This window comes from Aspergillus brunneoviolaceus, assembly GCF_003184695.1.
Source record: "Aspergillus brunneoviolaceus CBS 621.78 unplaced genomic scaffold BO95scaffold_96, whole genome shotgun sequence".
In the NCBI taxonomy this organism is placed as follows: domain Eukaryota; kingdom Fungi; phylum Ascomycota; class Eurotiomycetes; order Eurotiales; family Aspergillaceae; genus Aspergillus; species Aspergillus brunneoviolaceus.
Window position 1 is genome coordinate 52708 of NW_020290826.1, and position 13480 is coordinate 66187.

Here is a 13480-nt window from a genome sequence, read left to right on the forward strand (position 1 = left end):
CTCCGCTGAGTATCACATAAAGCAAAAAGCAATACCCAGAAATCAAATAGTCTGTCTACAATCCAAAGTAGCGGCGCTCATGTCGCTGCCTATCATGATCTCGCCAGCTGCAATTCACTGGTATACCAGTTCTGCATGGCGCGAATATCATAACTCAACGCCACCGTATCAAACACCTTTAGATGCTCTTTACATAAAGCCCCGTTGTTGGACAATCGACTGACCCATTTACCATGCCTGCGGGCCGCAGCCAGGATTTTCTCAATCGCCTCGACAAATTCCGGCTCATCACCGTTAGCAGGGACATAGCCCAAGACTGATAGTGCTAGGTCATTGGGGCCGATGAAGATCATATCTTGAACATACAATCAACAAAATGTCTGCTAGAAGATGGGTCGGGCCAAGTACTCACCAACACCCGGCACAGCACAGATGGCATCCACATTCTCCACCCCCAACTTGGTCTCGATCTGAACACAGGTGATGAGCGTCTCATTCGCCGTCTTGATGTAAGTCGGCAGGTCGATGCCGTGGGCAAAGGCGGGAAATGCGGATCCCTGCCCTCGCAGCCCCTGCGGCGGGAACTTCGCATGCGCAACAACCGCCCGGGCTTCTTCGGCGGTGTTGATCATGGGCACGACGATGCCACTGTGCATTGCATTAGCACATCTCACAAGGGTAAGGTGAGCCAGATGCTTACTGCGCCCCTGCATCGAGAGCTCGTTTGATGAGATCCGGGTGGGTCATTCGGAGCCGGACCAGCGGCGAAACGCCCATGGCGGCGATGGCAGCCGCTGAGCTGTGCATGGCATCGTCGCTGATGTTACCGTGTTCACAGTCAATTATGATACCCTGGATTCGTCAATAAAAAGTCTCATGATTATAGGGCTATGGTACTGACATCGACACCGGTCTTAGCTACGATCTGTGCTGTGCGGAAGGACGGAAGCCCTAAGAAGGTCATAACCGGCTTTGCACCAGCTCGAAGGGCATTGAGCAATCGTAATTGCGGATTGAAGAACGATGTTGCCATTCTTAACGAAGCTGCTGCCAGAAGGACGAACTATTACAGTGCCTGAAATTGAGATGTCGGCGAGAAGATGGAACAATTACCCCATGCACCTTATACAGCAGAATTAACTATGAGCGTTATCTCAGCATAGTCGGGGAAACGCACCGATCCCGACCGGGGGGCAATGCCGAGGTCGGCAAGACGACTTTCTGCCGCCCCCATCCATCGACCCTGCAGGTGGCGGACCGAAACCTAAATCGCCCTTGCATCTGAGGCCCGACAATAAATACAATAAATGCTTTACATCCGCCGGTTAGGAATCAGCAATCTACATACATCCACTCCTCACAGCCCACCCTCACCATGCCGCCCACATACGAAACAATCCCCCTCCAAGTCCAAGGCGTGAGTCTCAACATCGCCACCGTCCACAACAACCTGAACATCGGCAAACCCCCAATCCTCTTCCTCCACGGCTTCGGATCATGCAAAGAAGACCTCGCCGACATCGCGATCCGTCCCGCCTTCCAGCAATATGGCTACATTGCCTTTGACGCACCGGGCTGCGGGCACACCACCAACACGAACCTCTCCGCCACCGACATCCCCTTCCTAGTCGCCACCGCCGAAGCGGTGCTCGCACACTACCAGATCGAGCAATTCCACCTGATGGGCCACTCAATGGGCGGACTGACCGCCCTCCTCCTCGCGCACCGCCATCCCACCCGCGTGCTAAGCTTCGTAGACATCAAAGGCAACCTCGCCCCAGAAGACTGCTTCCTGAGCCGGCAAATCTTCCTCTTCCCGGCCGACGACCCGGAAGCCTTCCTCGATGCATTCATCGCGCGCACCGCGACCGCAAGCTCCTACGGAAGTGCCCTGTACGCCAGCACCATTCGCGCGAGGGTGCGCGCCGGCGCGGTGCGTGCGATCTTCGAGTCCATGGTCCAGCTATCCGACTCTGGCAGTCTACTGGAGATGTTCTTGGGCTTGTCGTGTCCGAAGATGTTCATGTTCGGGGAGGAGAACGCCGGGTTGTCGTATCTGCCCCGGCTGGAGAAGGAGGGGGTCGAGCTGGCGCTCATCCCGGAGAGTGGGCATTTCCCCATGTACTCCAACCCGGTGGAGATGTATCGGAGGATGGCTGCTTTCTTAGGGAGGGCTGAGGCATAGGTCAAAACTGTGGCAAAATATAGATCAAAGCATAGTCGCATAATATAGACCAGTATTTCATCACGCTTGATTCGTTGTCGTAAATCTGATAATGGTAGTATATGTAAATCGCAAGCTGCCTGTAGAAGGTTTCAGCTTCCACAGATCAAATACGCTTGACGGAAGCAGAAAAGACCGATCATAACAGTAACAAAGGTAAAAATTAAATTCCATTCCATGAATCCACCACAAATCACTCCACGCTAAACGATGCCAGATTGTTGAAAAAGGGGTATCTCATGCTAAAATATTAAATACTATATATTCGTGTTGGATTTTGTTGAAAATCCATGGGGGTGCCATTTTAGGCTTCGGAGTCGTCCGCAGTCTTGGCCTGGACATCCTCGGCGGTGACCTGCACCTCGTGGCTGTGTTCCAGGCCGGACAGGACGATCCAAGTGGGGATGACGCACAGCAAGGTGACGCCGAAGTTGAGGCCAATGCTGGCGAAGTGGTTAACGTTGCCTTCGGTTTGCATACTGTTTCGGTCAGTTCCTGTAGCAATCAAAGAACAAGGGGGAAAACGTACGCCCAGGCAACGGTCTGTCCCAGCGCCTCGAATCCACGAAGGATTCCGCAGTGGTAGGACAGAGAAGAGATATCGGTGCTGTACTGACCGACCAGCCAGTACAGGAATTGCTGGAAGGCCTGGCCGCCAAACTGCCAGAAGAAGACCAGGGCGTAGGACTTGCCGAACCCGCCGGTGAACCAGTCAAAGGTGGGGGCCTCCGGGGCGTTGTAGAACTGGCTCTGCAGGATGCAGGCCCAGATCCAGGTACCCGTGAGGACGGTGATAATAGACAGGAAGCCGATCTTGGCACGAGTCTTGATGTGAATGGACTGGCGATCAAGGAGAGCGGCGATCAGGAACGAGGAGGCGATACCGGCGAAGTTGGTGAAGAAGGAGGAGAAGGCGCGGGAGCGGACGGTGAAGTAGTCGGTCAACCACGTGCTGGAGAAGGCGTTGTAGAAGTAACTGATGAAGAAGGCGGGGAGCAACATGAGCACGCGCCGCGTCCAGATCAGGCTCACCGCCGCCTTGAACTCGGCCGCCCACGACTCCTGCTTGTGCACCACCACCAACGTCCGGTCCTTACGCTGCACCTTCTCCGCCGGACTCAGGCACAGGGCGATCGGGAAGCCCAGGCACATGATCACAATGAACACAATGTACGTGCCTGCACTGATGGTACCCTTGGACGAGGTCTGCGCGTTGAGGCCTAGACTGATGGCACCACCGACAATCGGACCAGCGGCTTTGGCAGTTTGCCAAATGGCTGTTAAGCTGTTAGCATTTCATTGGAATCATGGGAATAAACATTGCCATACCCAAATAGAAAGCGCGATCCGCCGGACTGGGATAGCCGATGATGATCGCCGCCTCGGCCGCCCAGAAGAAACCGGCGGAGATACCACACAAGGCACTGCCAAAGAGCATGAACCAGGTGGTGGGCGCATAGTTGTTGGTGTAGAGACCAGCACCATAGATGGGATAACCGATAGCTCCCAGGACCAACCCGAAGCGCAGACCGATGCGGTTGTTGATGGCGCCGGCGGCCACACAGACAATGGCGAACAATCCATAGACCAGGGCGTTGGCCGCCGAGACAGCGTAGGGCTCAGCAGCTCCACCAGCGCCAAGGTTGTTCATGGCATCCCACATACCAGGCGCCGTGAACGAGACACCGCTGGCGATGGCAATCTGAAAGGGAATCGAGCGATAGATGGACTTGACCCCGGAAAACCGAGACACGCGCGGCATGTCTACGGCTTGCGGCGCTTCCTGGGCGTCCACCTCGTGGTTGGCAGATGCTGAGGCCATTGCTACTCTGAGACAGGTACACGACACGACACACGACACACGACACACGACACACAAGAGGCAACAACTTTCAAGAAATGTCAAGAGGGAAAGAAAGTGTGCAAGGCAAGGTGGCCGGTCTATAAAAGAAATTTTTATTTTACCTAACGAAGCGGGTGAGTCAATTGCGTGATTGGTGTCGCGCCCTGCGTAATGGGGTTGCCAAGACGCTGGACGCTTCCATTCCGTTTCTCTTGGCTAATCGTTTGCTGATAATCTTGATAATCCCAGACCCCAACCCTAACCCTCGTGGCAAATGCCATTGAATCGCACGAGGGCAGGAGGATCGTCTCCCCTGTCAGACCAACCTACAGCATTAACTTGACATGATTCAACCGGCAGTTGATGCCACACCTATGCAACGCTAATCATGTCGAGCAGTAGTCCATGCCCGTGATCAGCAGTTCACCTCACCGGGTGGACTTGCCACTCTTTGCCCGCCAAAGTGCGGTGGAGTTGAGAATTTTCTGCGTCCGCCACGCAACCAGCCAATCGGGCGGACCAGCCGCCAGCCTGGAGCCAAATCCCGCCCGCCATTCCAGATTTTTCCTAAAGAACTTTGATAAGCCCAGAACTTGATTGAAACCCAAAACGGGGACACTGTTATCACCACGTGCCATTCTTTGAGTATGCATCAATTGCATAGATTACTGTACTGTACATCCACTCTGTCTAATGCAACCCATCGGCCACAAATTGCTCCACCCCAGCGGTAGGAGGCTTCCACGCTACGCGGTCCTTGGTAAACAACTCCACCGTCGGCCGCAACCTCGTTTCATGCAAAGAAAAATCGTCCACCGTCCCAACCCGTAGCGCACTCATGCCCGGATAAGCCGCACTGACGCGATACATGAGCGATCCGCACGTAGAACAAAAATGGTTGGTCACCGTCGTCTCGCTCCCGGGGGATTTAGGCTGCGTGTATGTCTTCAGAACCGCCTGCCCGCGCAGATGTTTCAGGTGGGTGTCGTGGACGATGAAGCCGGTCGAGTGCATCGAGGCCGTGATTTTGTGGCAGTCGGTGCAGTTGCAGATGAAGGAGACCACGAATCCGGGACCGTGGGTTGGCTACAGTTTGAATCGCTTGTTTAGTAGATCTTTGAGCAAAGACATTGTTGGAATAGAAGCCTACAAAAGACAATTGCACGGCGCCGCAGAAGCAGGTTGCGGTTGCTTCATCCGCGGTGGACCACCCATCACTTCCGACAATTGGGAAGTGCGGTTTGGCTTCGTCGGTAGTTGATGCGTCCATCGAATTTTCGAACGTATTAGTTTTTTCGAAATTAGTTGCCCCTGGGTGATTCGAGTTGCTGTCAGACCTGCCATTGTTGCCTCGAAGCTTCGGCCATAGTTTATATATTCCGGAGAACAGCACTGCTGTCACAAACTCCTTCATCCATTTGTGTTGGAGCTGCATGACAAACACAGTGCTTACAACTTGACTGTATTTCTAAGCATTATCAGACTGTGCTATGCAGGATGACAGCTTCAGCTTTTTAACGTGATTGATGGGATGACTAGTCCTTCGTACAGATGAGATCAGATGATGACGGGGGCAGGGGCCAAAAAGTCGGAGATAGGAGATGACCGATAAGCGGATAACCGATAAGCAGGAAATCCTCCCCGCTCCTCCATCCTTGCCGACCGTCGTTACTGCCCCTCCTCTCCAAGTTCTATTACTTTCATCTTCACGCTGCTCGAATCTCTGAATACTGGAAAGCATGCTAAGCTGTCATTGTCATGACCATGCCTCTGAGCAAACAAACCACCTATACAATCCGGATGAACACACGCCCATAACGAGTCAATGGAAAATGCCCGTCATCCGTTCCCTCGAAGATGATTGAGACGGTCTCGCCAGTCTGCGCATCGGCGGGGATCTCCACCTCCGCCTGATCGTCTCCCACCTCCGTCACGGTGACATTGCCCGGGTAAGTGCCTTCCTCGAAAAACTGCCACCAAGTGGTGGTGACGTTGTTGAAATCGGGATCGCTGACATTTCCGACCAGGGTGACTGTCGTTCCGGCCTGTGCCTCGACTGTCGTTCCGTTCAAAATCGTCACGGACGGGTGGTGGTTGGCACTACTATATTTCGGAGTCAGGGTCCACTGCATGCGCGCCGCAAAGTCGTTCTGCGCCGCCCCAGCCCATCGGTCAGTGGTGTAGTCGTCAACTTCGACGCCCGCCTTGTTCTTCTCACTCGACACCATGACCCACAGATTGGGAGAGGTGGAATTCTGGTAGCTGCGACCGCCCCATCCGCCGAGACTCGGGTTTGCCGGGTTCTGCAGACCCGTCGTCAACAAGGGATTAAACACCACATTGTCTCCCTCAGACAAGAAGGCGTATGGATCCAGGGCTTTACAAAACGCAGATTGGTTTGCAGTGGCTGGGCTCCCGAAAATGTCCTGGGCATCGCCGGCCATGGACTGGCCATCGATCCACGAGCGGTAAAGCCTTCCGAGCGGTCCTGTCTGGATGTGCGCTTTCATCCATTTCCCCGTGAAGTACAGGTTGTCGCCAGTGGAGCGTCCGCGTGTGTTACCCTGGCCTTTGTTGCAGTTGTAGCCCCAGGTCGTGTATCCCGGTTCCAGCTGCTCGACGCGGATCTGCGGCCATTGGAGAGAGATGTAATTCGCATACGTCTCGTCCTGGAACCCACTGGCTAGGATTACAGTTTTCTTGACGACTGCATCCCGAGTCTCATTCCACTGCGACCCGCCCGAGTACTCATCTTCGATCGATTTCAGCGCGCGCGCGATGGTGTTGGTGCCGCCCCAGGCCTGCAAGTACAGCGTACGTGAGTCATCGTCGAGGATAAGGGATCGGATGAGGTCCGAGCCCTCGGTATCTAGCTCCATCTCGCCCTCGAAGTTGATATTGCCGATCTTGATCAGAGATGCAAGCTCGTCAGGGGTCGGGTAGGCGGGATCGTGGTTGTTCAGATTGGGCCAAATCTCGGCATAAGCAGGGAGGACTTTGTCCTGTAGGGTGCGTGTGCCGGTCCAGCGCCACGCCCACTGCGGGCTGCTGTACTCGCGATCGGGCAAGAAAAATTTGGTTCCATTGCCGTCACCGGACCAGTGGTACCGGCTGGAGCTATAGATGATTGCTTGGGTGTCGAGCTCGTTGGTGTAGAGGAGGTATCGGATCAGGGAGGCCAAGTCGTCCTGCTCGAGGTCGGTGGTCACCACGGTTCGCAGCATTGAGGATCGGTTGGCACCGCATACTGTAGCAGGAAGCGCTGTGGCCAGCAGGCCGAGTGAAAGTAACCCGCGAACAGACAGTTGCATTCTGACTGCTGATTGTGATGAGCTCAAAATGGTCTATTATCCCACTTCCGTAGGATAGTTCAAGGCTTAAATATTTGTGCTCAGAATACATGATGCCATCATCGTAGAATTTCTTCAGGAAATGCGGAGAACCGTACCCCGCAGATTGAAGATGGGGTATTATGGGGAGGACCATGTGGAACAATGCTCTGGCTTCAAATCAGGAAATGAGTGGCTACGGTGGACCATTTTGTCTGAAAACTTGGTTTTCTACCCGCGCGGTTGGATTGCCCCGATTGACTCAGGGACGGGGCTTAGAATTGCCGCTTTGGCCTTGCCCACGTATGCACCTTGTACTGTACTAGAGGTGATCATGTAGAACGCAGAATCGGGTCACTAACCACCACCAATACAATTCTAATTCACATCACCGAAACAGTATCTAGATCCCAATGCTTTACTTTTCTCGAAGCTTGTATACACAAATACAGATTAGCCTATCCTTGCTAACTTCGATGCTGGCAATGTCTTCGAACTTCCATGTTTGGGCAGTGTGGGTCTCCTGCTGCAGATGCAGGCTGCCATGGTCGCCGGAACCAGTATCGACATGCATTCAGACCAGCGGTGGCGGCATCATGACCAAGTCCAAACATGTTCCAACAGGAACATCGAGCCATTCATTCCATATTCGACCTTAGAAAAACAAGTGTGTACATCATAGACCCAGCACAGGCCCAAAAGTGGTGTGCGCATGGTCTAACCTTGGAGACACAGACAATCTCTTTTGCCCAGACCGAATTGAGGAATAATGCAAGGAATGTATTGGGGGTTAAGCTACTGCCAAACCTCAGTTGAGTATCATGTTTCAATTCCCCTCAGTTCTTCTAATTACATATTCGTGGCTATCATGTCAATTGCCATGCCGCATAGCACTCAGTTTGTCCATTACTCCCCATTCGGTACAGTACAAAACTCAAGCCGCCAGCACCAGCCTCACCGCGGAACCCTGCCTTCCCCACGCCATCTGAACCGGAGACCGTCTCCTCACACGCACCTCCACCCTGTTCAATCTCCTTCTCTCACCCGATGAACTCGACACGCTCAACTCTGAATCCAAACCCGAGTCTATCGTCAATGCAGCCCCCAACCCCCTCGTATCTCCAATCGCCCTCTTTGAACATACCCGCTTCAGAAACCCGACAACCTGCTGTATACTCTCCGTATCCCTTGGTACAAAATGCCCCCCGAAGAACCACCGCACCTCCGGTGCGACAAACGCCTCCAACAACTCGCGACTTTCCTCCGCCGTGATCATGGTATCAAATACACCGATCGCGTGGAACGACGGCGTCGACAGCGCCGGCGTGTACAGACTGCTATAATACTCCATCGTGCCGCGGAAGCCACAGAAGCTTAAGACAAATTCAAGGGATTTCTGACCTGGAAGCGACCGCAGGAAGGTACCGACAGGGAGATTCTGTGTCTGCATGGCCTGCAACCGCTGCGGATCGGCGGCGGCCTCGCATATCGCCGCGAGCATCACTGCCAGCGCGGCGCCCTGCGAGAAGCCTATGATTGCGTGAATGGGCGTGCCCTCTAGGTATTCGGAAAGGTAGTGTATCGTGTCATTGAGGAAGATGTAGCGGCTTGTGTCGTCGAGGTTGAGCCACCATGCTAATCGCGTTCCGTTTGTGAGGTGCGACTTAGATGTGGTGAAGGAGGTGGTGTTGGTGTCGAGGTCGATGGGTCCGTTGGGGAAGAGGTATTCAATACCTCCAGGATATTTTCGTTCAATGACCAGAGTAAGAGTCTGGGTGAGATCTTTGAGGAGAGGGCGGGTTTTGATGCGGAGGGCCTGGGCCGTCTGGGCGTAGCCTGGTGGGTTGGTTAGTCGATAGGGAAATCGTGATACTGATGATGAGGGCCGCACCATACCATGAAGCATTAGGATGCGGAACTTTGCATTCTCTGCAGGGTGATTCGAGGATGTCGCCATTGTATCAATTGGTATTCCCAAATCTTGATTGGTTGAATGGTGATCAATAATTGTGTTGACTGGTGTTGAGTGCGGAGTGCAGGACTAAGGTACCGTGTAGTTGGCCCCGTCCGTGTTAGTCCAAAAATCCTGCGAAGTTTTCTTTGCTCTTGGGTATAAAGCTTGATGTGGCTAACACCAAGTTCTTAAAGCTGCGACTTCACAAACAAGAAAGCCACAAGAAGAAAAATCATAAAAGGTTCATGATCCACCAAGCCACAATCCGAACCTGGACCCCTACAGAAACCCCTTGTGCGCTGCCACTGCCGTTTCTAATAGCCTCAGCCACATTCACCTGCGCCAGATCATACTTCACTAGCGTCGAAGCTACAATCCGTAAGATCCGAAGGGAAACAAGGACATCTATTTACTCTCATCAAACATACCAGTGGAGAAACATATCAACCTAACTCCTGCCGCCACAACACACATTTTACAGACCAGAATAACAAGGACGACTCGAAGAAAGGAGGCTCGAATGAATAACTTCGAACGAACACGAGTTCATGAACGGAACCATGCATAGGTTAACACAGCAAGCTTGAGGCTATACATAGAAAGGGAATAACGCCCGGTGGAGCCTACTCGGGTACTCGACCAATTACCCGCAGTGGAGGGTCGCTACATCGACTCGCTTGCGAAAATTTTCTTTTCGTCAGTAACTGCTGATTGGCACTAATGTGGCCTTGTTCGTATAGCTTGTTGCGGCCCTATTGTTTTGTCTGTCGTACCGAAACTGCGAGTCAAGGTCGGCGTCATCCAACGGTTAACCCGAAGGTACCGACGAGCTGGGAGCGGGTCACGCTTCGGTTGGTCCGGACTCTGCCCTCACGGCCGGAGATGCCGGATATCTCATGCGAGCGATCCACCTGTGTGTCAGTGGAAGGGAGGTGGCTAAGCATGGCTGTGGCTGATGCTTCAACGAGAAGGGTTTCAGCTGCCGTGAGGACAAGAACAGGTTTGACTCACTGTGGGTTAACCCTCCTATGATGTCAATGGAGTTCGTGACAGCGCTTGCTCCGCGGAGATCGACAGGGTGTGGCTGAGCCCGTTGGAGAATAAGACTGTGCTGGTAAACCCTTTCGCAGTAAAGTGGTGCTGATCTCGAATCTCTGCCATCTTGCGCGTTGGCCACGGGACGACTTGCTCACGGTTATACGAACTTCGTTGGTTCAAGATTTTGCCATGTTTATGTGTTATATCGGGGATTTAGCACACCACAGGCACATACGACCACAGGGTGTGGAAACCAGGGCTTCCCGTCCGCTCAGCCGTACTTAAGCCACACGCCGGGAGGTTAGTAGTTGGGTGGGTGACCACCAGCGAATCCCTTCTGTTGTATGTTTTTGTTTGCATCATTCTGGTTTTGATCAAGTGTCTTCACTTTCCTTGCAGGCCTTGCCGACACACCAAGGGAGACACTTCGCTTTTCATATGGTCCCAGCCAGCGGAATGGCAGATTGTAGAACATTTGTTGTCAGAACACCACACACAGGGACAGCGAAAGTAGTCGTTCCTTGCCACAGAGAGAGTTGGATTAAGAACGAAGAAACACTACAGGGACCTGCTATCTCCCCGCACCGCTAACATCCTTGATGTATAAATTGGATGACACTTACATTCAACGATTCGATACTGGAATGCCTCTGAGTCTGCATTTTGGAGGAACACGTGCCCGGGCCGGTGATACGGTGAAGATTCTCTTTAAATCCAGTCAGCATTAACTACCAAGAAACAGATCGATTAGCCCACTCACCACCATCCAAAATGCAAGCTCTTGTTCTCAATCGTTGTCCAGACTGCTCAGACCCTCGTCTCCACTGGTCAAACTCTTGCTTTGCAGCCTACTGGGACCGTTCCAGCCGAGCAGCTTGACTCTCCCTCAAAAGCGTCCCCTTTGTAGTTTTGACGGCCGCAAACATGGCTATTCTGAAACCAGCATTGAGTGTCATCACGCCTTTATCACCTACTACAAAAATTCTTTCAGCCCTCGCCATTGCACAAGTCAGCGATCTTTGTTGCGTCCTTGCCACAAATCAGGACCGACAAACAAGCCAAAGAGCCAAGACAAAGCAGGAGTGCACAAGAACAACCTGAAGGCATAAAGCATATGAAAAAAGACTTGCCGGCGGGCAGCCTGTCGCTGGATAGATGCTTTATCCTATACTTCCTAATATCTGGGTTCCTTTTGCCAGATCATACTGCACAGATAATCTATAAATACCGCCCAATGCCCTCACCATCACCTGTCACTTTCCTCTTCACCATCCCCGAACTTGCCTGTCATCCCCTTCCACTAGGATAACCTTCAACACTTCCAACATCATGTCTGCAACCTCCACACCAGAGCTGCCCGCCGATCGGATGACAATCAGGCGGCTTCGGGATGGCGATGAGTGGGGACCGGCGCTTGTGGCCTTCGACGAGCTGTGGCGGGAGATGCGGGCAGTTCAGCCCGAGCTGGTGGAGGTGCCCATGGGTGGGCTGCTGGTCCGCGGCCACCACGCGCGCTTCGTCCACGGAGCCCCCGAGGACGGGCCGGCCAGCTTCATGGGGCGCGACAAGCTCGAGTTCGACCTCTCACGGCCCGAGGATTTTGAGAAGTTTTTCGCCAAGGCTAACGTCTTGGGAGAATTCATCTGGGCCGAGGGTGATTGGTGGGAGCATACACTGGAAGTGTTGGAGGAGCTGGCATTGATACTACGCGGGTGTTAGTTCGTTTGCCTCCAGGTCTTCATCCTTCTCCTTCCTTTTTGCCCATTCCCCAAACTAATTAAATAAAAAAAAAAGATACAAAAATATTCAAACAGATGATGACACATGAAAAAAAGAATGGAGAAAACAAAACAGACAAAAACAGACAAAAACAGCACTTTAGTTCGGATAAAGTATCATATCATCTTTACCGATTCTCTTCGCTAGTAATATTTTCAAGTACTTATCTATCAATATCCTTCTTACACTAAAAGGCTAGTAAATTCCCAACACTCATCAGTGATATCCACTTTCTCTCTACGTATAGGGAGAAGACAGTACTCTTAAGGCCTTGAGAGAAATTTTAGTATAGTCATCAGGAGGTCTGCCCGCCCAGCTACGGGCCTGATGAGAGCAGGCTGAGACCTTCCTCGAGGCGGTGACTGATTGATAATAGTTCAAGTTTACCTTTTGGAGATCTCATTGAGGTAGCTTACAGAGGTGCTGCTTAGTATCTTACGAAGAACAGTATTATTATACAATCTAATATTTCTCCTGCCAGTGTATGGTCACCTATCTTGGTTCCGCCCTTTGTACAAACAAGAACAGAGAAACCAACCAAAGAACTAGGATAGAGACGATGTTCACCCGAGCAAGGCAAAGGATAAAGAAGCCGAGAAATTCTGGTAGTCGATAGAGAGAATCTTCGCCCATAGTCCTGAGATTGCAAGGGGTCTATGCTTGAGATGCTACTTGTACAGGTAGCCTATAAATAGAGGTGAACGCTACCACCGTTATTGTTACTTCCAACCCTACCAACACCCGACTTGCTTTCTCTATCTCCCACCCGGATCCCTTTCGACCATAGATCCGTCATGTTCGACGAGCACACCTTGCCCGACAACGGCACCATGTCTGACAGTGACACCATCTCTGACGGGACCATCCCCGACAACAACATCATGTCTGACGACTCGATGTCCTTTCTGAACGATGAAACCGCCGAGCCGCCCGACAGCTGGCGGTTGGGCATCATCTGGTCTCCGGATGACGCGGACTGGGACGCAGCGCGCCTGCAAGCCAACGAGTGGTGGCAGCTGCGGCGTCAGGCTCGACCCCATTTGCGCCGGATGTACATGGGCGAGGTGGTAGTCCGCGAGGGCCACGCGCGCTTCCTCTTCGGAGACACCGAGGGCGGCCAGCTCGACTTCGACTTTGCGCTCCCCGAGGATCTGACAAAGTACCAGAGGGCGGTGACCATGATGATATCCATCCTCCGGGGGGTGGACGACTCGTGGAACCTCCTTCGGGAGAAGTTGCTGGCGCTCCCATCCCGGAGGTCTTCGTTACCTCAGCCTTTTTTTCTTTAGTCTTTGAATCTTCCAGGTTCCTTT

General features: G+C 52.8%; 9 protein-coding genes across 9 annotated transcripts, besides 1 other annotated feature; 4 read left to right on the top strand and 5 right to left on the bottom strand.

Annotated features, from left to right (window-relative positions):
• Nucleotides 1-92: 92 nt before the first annotated feature.
• On the bottom strand, nucleotides 93-1076 carry BO95DRAFT_486086 (HpcH/HpaI aldolase family protein; the record flags this gene model as incomplete). Its single annotated transcript, XM_025590438.1, has 4 exons — nucleotides 902-1076; nucleotides 701-852; nucleotides 413-648; nucleotides 93-355 (listed from the first exon to the last, which is right to left on the bottom strand). Exons 1-4 carry the CDS (start codon nucleotides 1031-1033, stop codon nucleotides 93-95), a joined length of 783 nt encoding a protein of 260 aa, XP_025437119.1. The 5' UTR covers nucleotides 1034-1076.
• Nucleotides 1077-1356: 280 nt separating this feature from the next.
• BO95DRAFT_447721 (alpha/beta fold hydrolase) lies at nucleotides 1357-2215 on the top strand. Its single transcript, XM_025587694.1, has one exon. The coding sequence runs from the start codon at nucleotides 1376-1378 to the stop codon at nucleotides 2183-2185; it is 810 nt and encodes a 269-aa protein (XP_025437120.1). The 5' UTR covers nucleotides 1357-1375; the 3' UTR covers nucleotides 2186-2215.
• A 313-nt stretch (nucleotides 2216-2528) lies between these two features.
• BO95DRAFT_375167 (uncharacterized protein) lies at nucleotides 2529-3986 on the bottom strand (the record flags this gene model as incomplete). Its single annotated transcript, XM_025583131.1, has 3 exons — nucleotides 2529-2703; nucleotides 2754-3501; nucleotides 3554-3986. 3 exons carry the CDS (start codon nucleotides 3984-3986, stop codon nucleotides 2529-2531), a joined length of 1356 nt encoding a protein of 451 aa, XP_025437121.1.
• A 771-nt stretch (nucleotides 3987-4757) lies between these two features.
• BO95DRAFT_375133 (GFA family protein) lies at nucleotides 4758-5337 on the bottom strand (the record flags this gene model as incomplete). Its single annotated transcript, XM_025583129.1, has 2 exons — nucleotides 4758-5153; nucleotides 5218-5337. 2 exons carry the CDS (start codon nucleotides 5335-5337, stop codon nucleotides 4758-4760), a joined length of 516 nt encoding a protein of 171 aa, XP_025437122.1.
• Nucleotides 5338-5747: 410 nt separating this feature from the next.
• On the bottom strand, nucleotides 5748-7411 carry BO95DRAFT_447724 (DUF1593 domain-containing protein). The gene is made up of 2 exons (XM_025587695.1): nucleotides 6095-7411; nucleotides 5748-6016 (listed from the first exon to the last, which is right to left on the bottom strand). The coding sequence occupies exons 1-2, from the start codon at nucleotides 7376-7378 to the stop codon at nucleotides 5855-5857; spliced, it is 1446 nt and encodes a 481-aa protein (XP_025437123.1). The 5' UTR covers nucleotides 7379-7411; the 3' UTR covers nucleotides 5748-5854.
• Nucleotides 7412-7767: 356 nt separating this feature from the next.
• On the top strand, nucleotides 7768-8232 carry BO95DRAFT_295241 (uncharacterized protein). Its single transcript, XM_025581740.1, has 2 exons — nucleotides 7768-8063; nucleotides 8132-8232. The coding sequence occupies exon 1, from the start codon at nucleotides 7810-7812 to the stop codon at nucleotides 8053-8055; it is 246 nt and encodes an 81-aa protein (XP_025437124.1). The 5' UTR covers nucleotides 7768-7809; the 3' UTR covers nucleotides 8056-8063; nucleotides 8132-8232.
• Nucleotides 8233-8458: 226 nt separating this feature from the next.
• On the bottom strand, nucleotides 8459-9494 carry BO95DRAFT_518582 (uncharacterized protein; the record flags this gene model as incomplete). Its single annotated transcript, XM_025591977.1, has 3 exons — nucleotides 9293-9494; nucleotides 8541-9232; nucleotides 8459-8482 (listed from the first exon to the last, which is right to left on the bottom strand). Exons 1-3 carry the CDS (start codon nucleotides 9351-9353, stop codon nucleotides 8459-8461), a joined length of 777 nt encoding a protein of 258 aa, XP_025437125.1. The 5' UTR covers nucleotides 9354-9494.
• Nucleotides 9495-10608: 1114 nt separating this feature from the next.
• Nucleotides 10609-10902: a sequence feature (Protein overlapping with rRNA (BO95DRAFT_375147, RAH40605.1) was converted to a misc_feature.).
• Nucleotides 10903-11717: 815 nt separating this feature from the next.
• BO95DRAFT_468606 (uncharacterized protein) lies at nucleotides 11718-12107 on the top strand (the record flags this gene model as incomplete). The annotated part of the gene is made up of 1 exon (XM_025589373.1): nucleotides 11718-12107. The coding sequence occupies one exon, from the start codon at nucleotides 11718-11720 to the stop codon at nucleotides 12105-12107; it is 390 nt and encodes a 129-aa protein (XP_025437127.1).
• An 854-nt stretch (nucleotides 12108-12961) lies between these two features.
• On the top strand, nucleotides 12962-13456 carry BO95DRAFT_436516 (uncharacterized protein; the record flags this gene model as incomplete). The annotated part of the gene is made up of 1 exon (XM_025585239.1): nucleotides 12962-13456. The coding sequence occupies one exon, from the start codon at nucleotides 12962-12964 to the stop codon at nucleotides 13454-13456; it is 495 nt and encodes a 164-aa protein (XP_025437128.1).
• Nucleotides 13457-13480: the final 24 nt, after the last annotated feature.

Bases quoted from the DNA above. Each gene is read 5' to 3' on its own strand.
- BO95DRAFT_447721 (XM_025587694.1), top strand. From the start codon at position 1,376: ATGCCGCCCACATACGAAACAATCCCCCTCCAAGTCCAAGGCGTGAGT.
- BO95DRAFT_447724 (XM_025587695.1), bottom strand. From the start codon at position 7,378: ATGCAACTGTCTGTTCGCGGGTTACTTTCACTCGGCCTGCTGGCCACA. The intron at 6,017-6,094 runs CTGGTCGGAAAT...GAAGGCACTTAC, and splicing joins AGGCCGGAACGACAGTCACC to CCGGGCAATGTCACCGTGAC.
- BO95DRAFT_295241 (XM_025581740.1), top strand. From the start codon at position 7,810: ATGCTTTACTTTTCTCGAAGCTTGTATACACAAATACAGATTAGCCTA.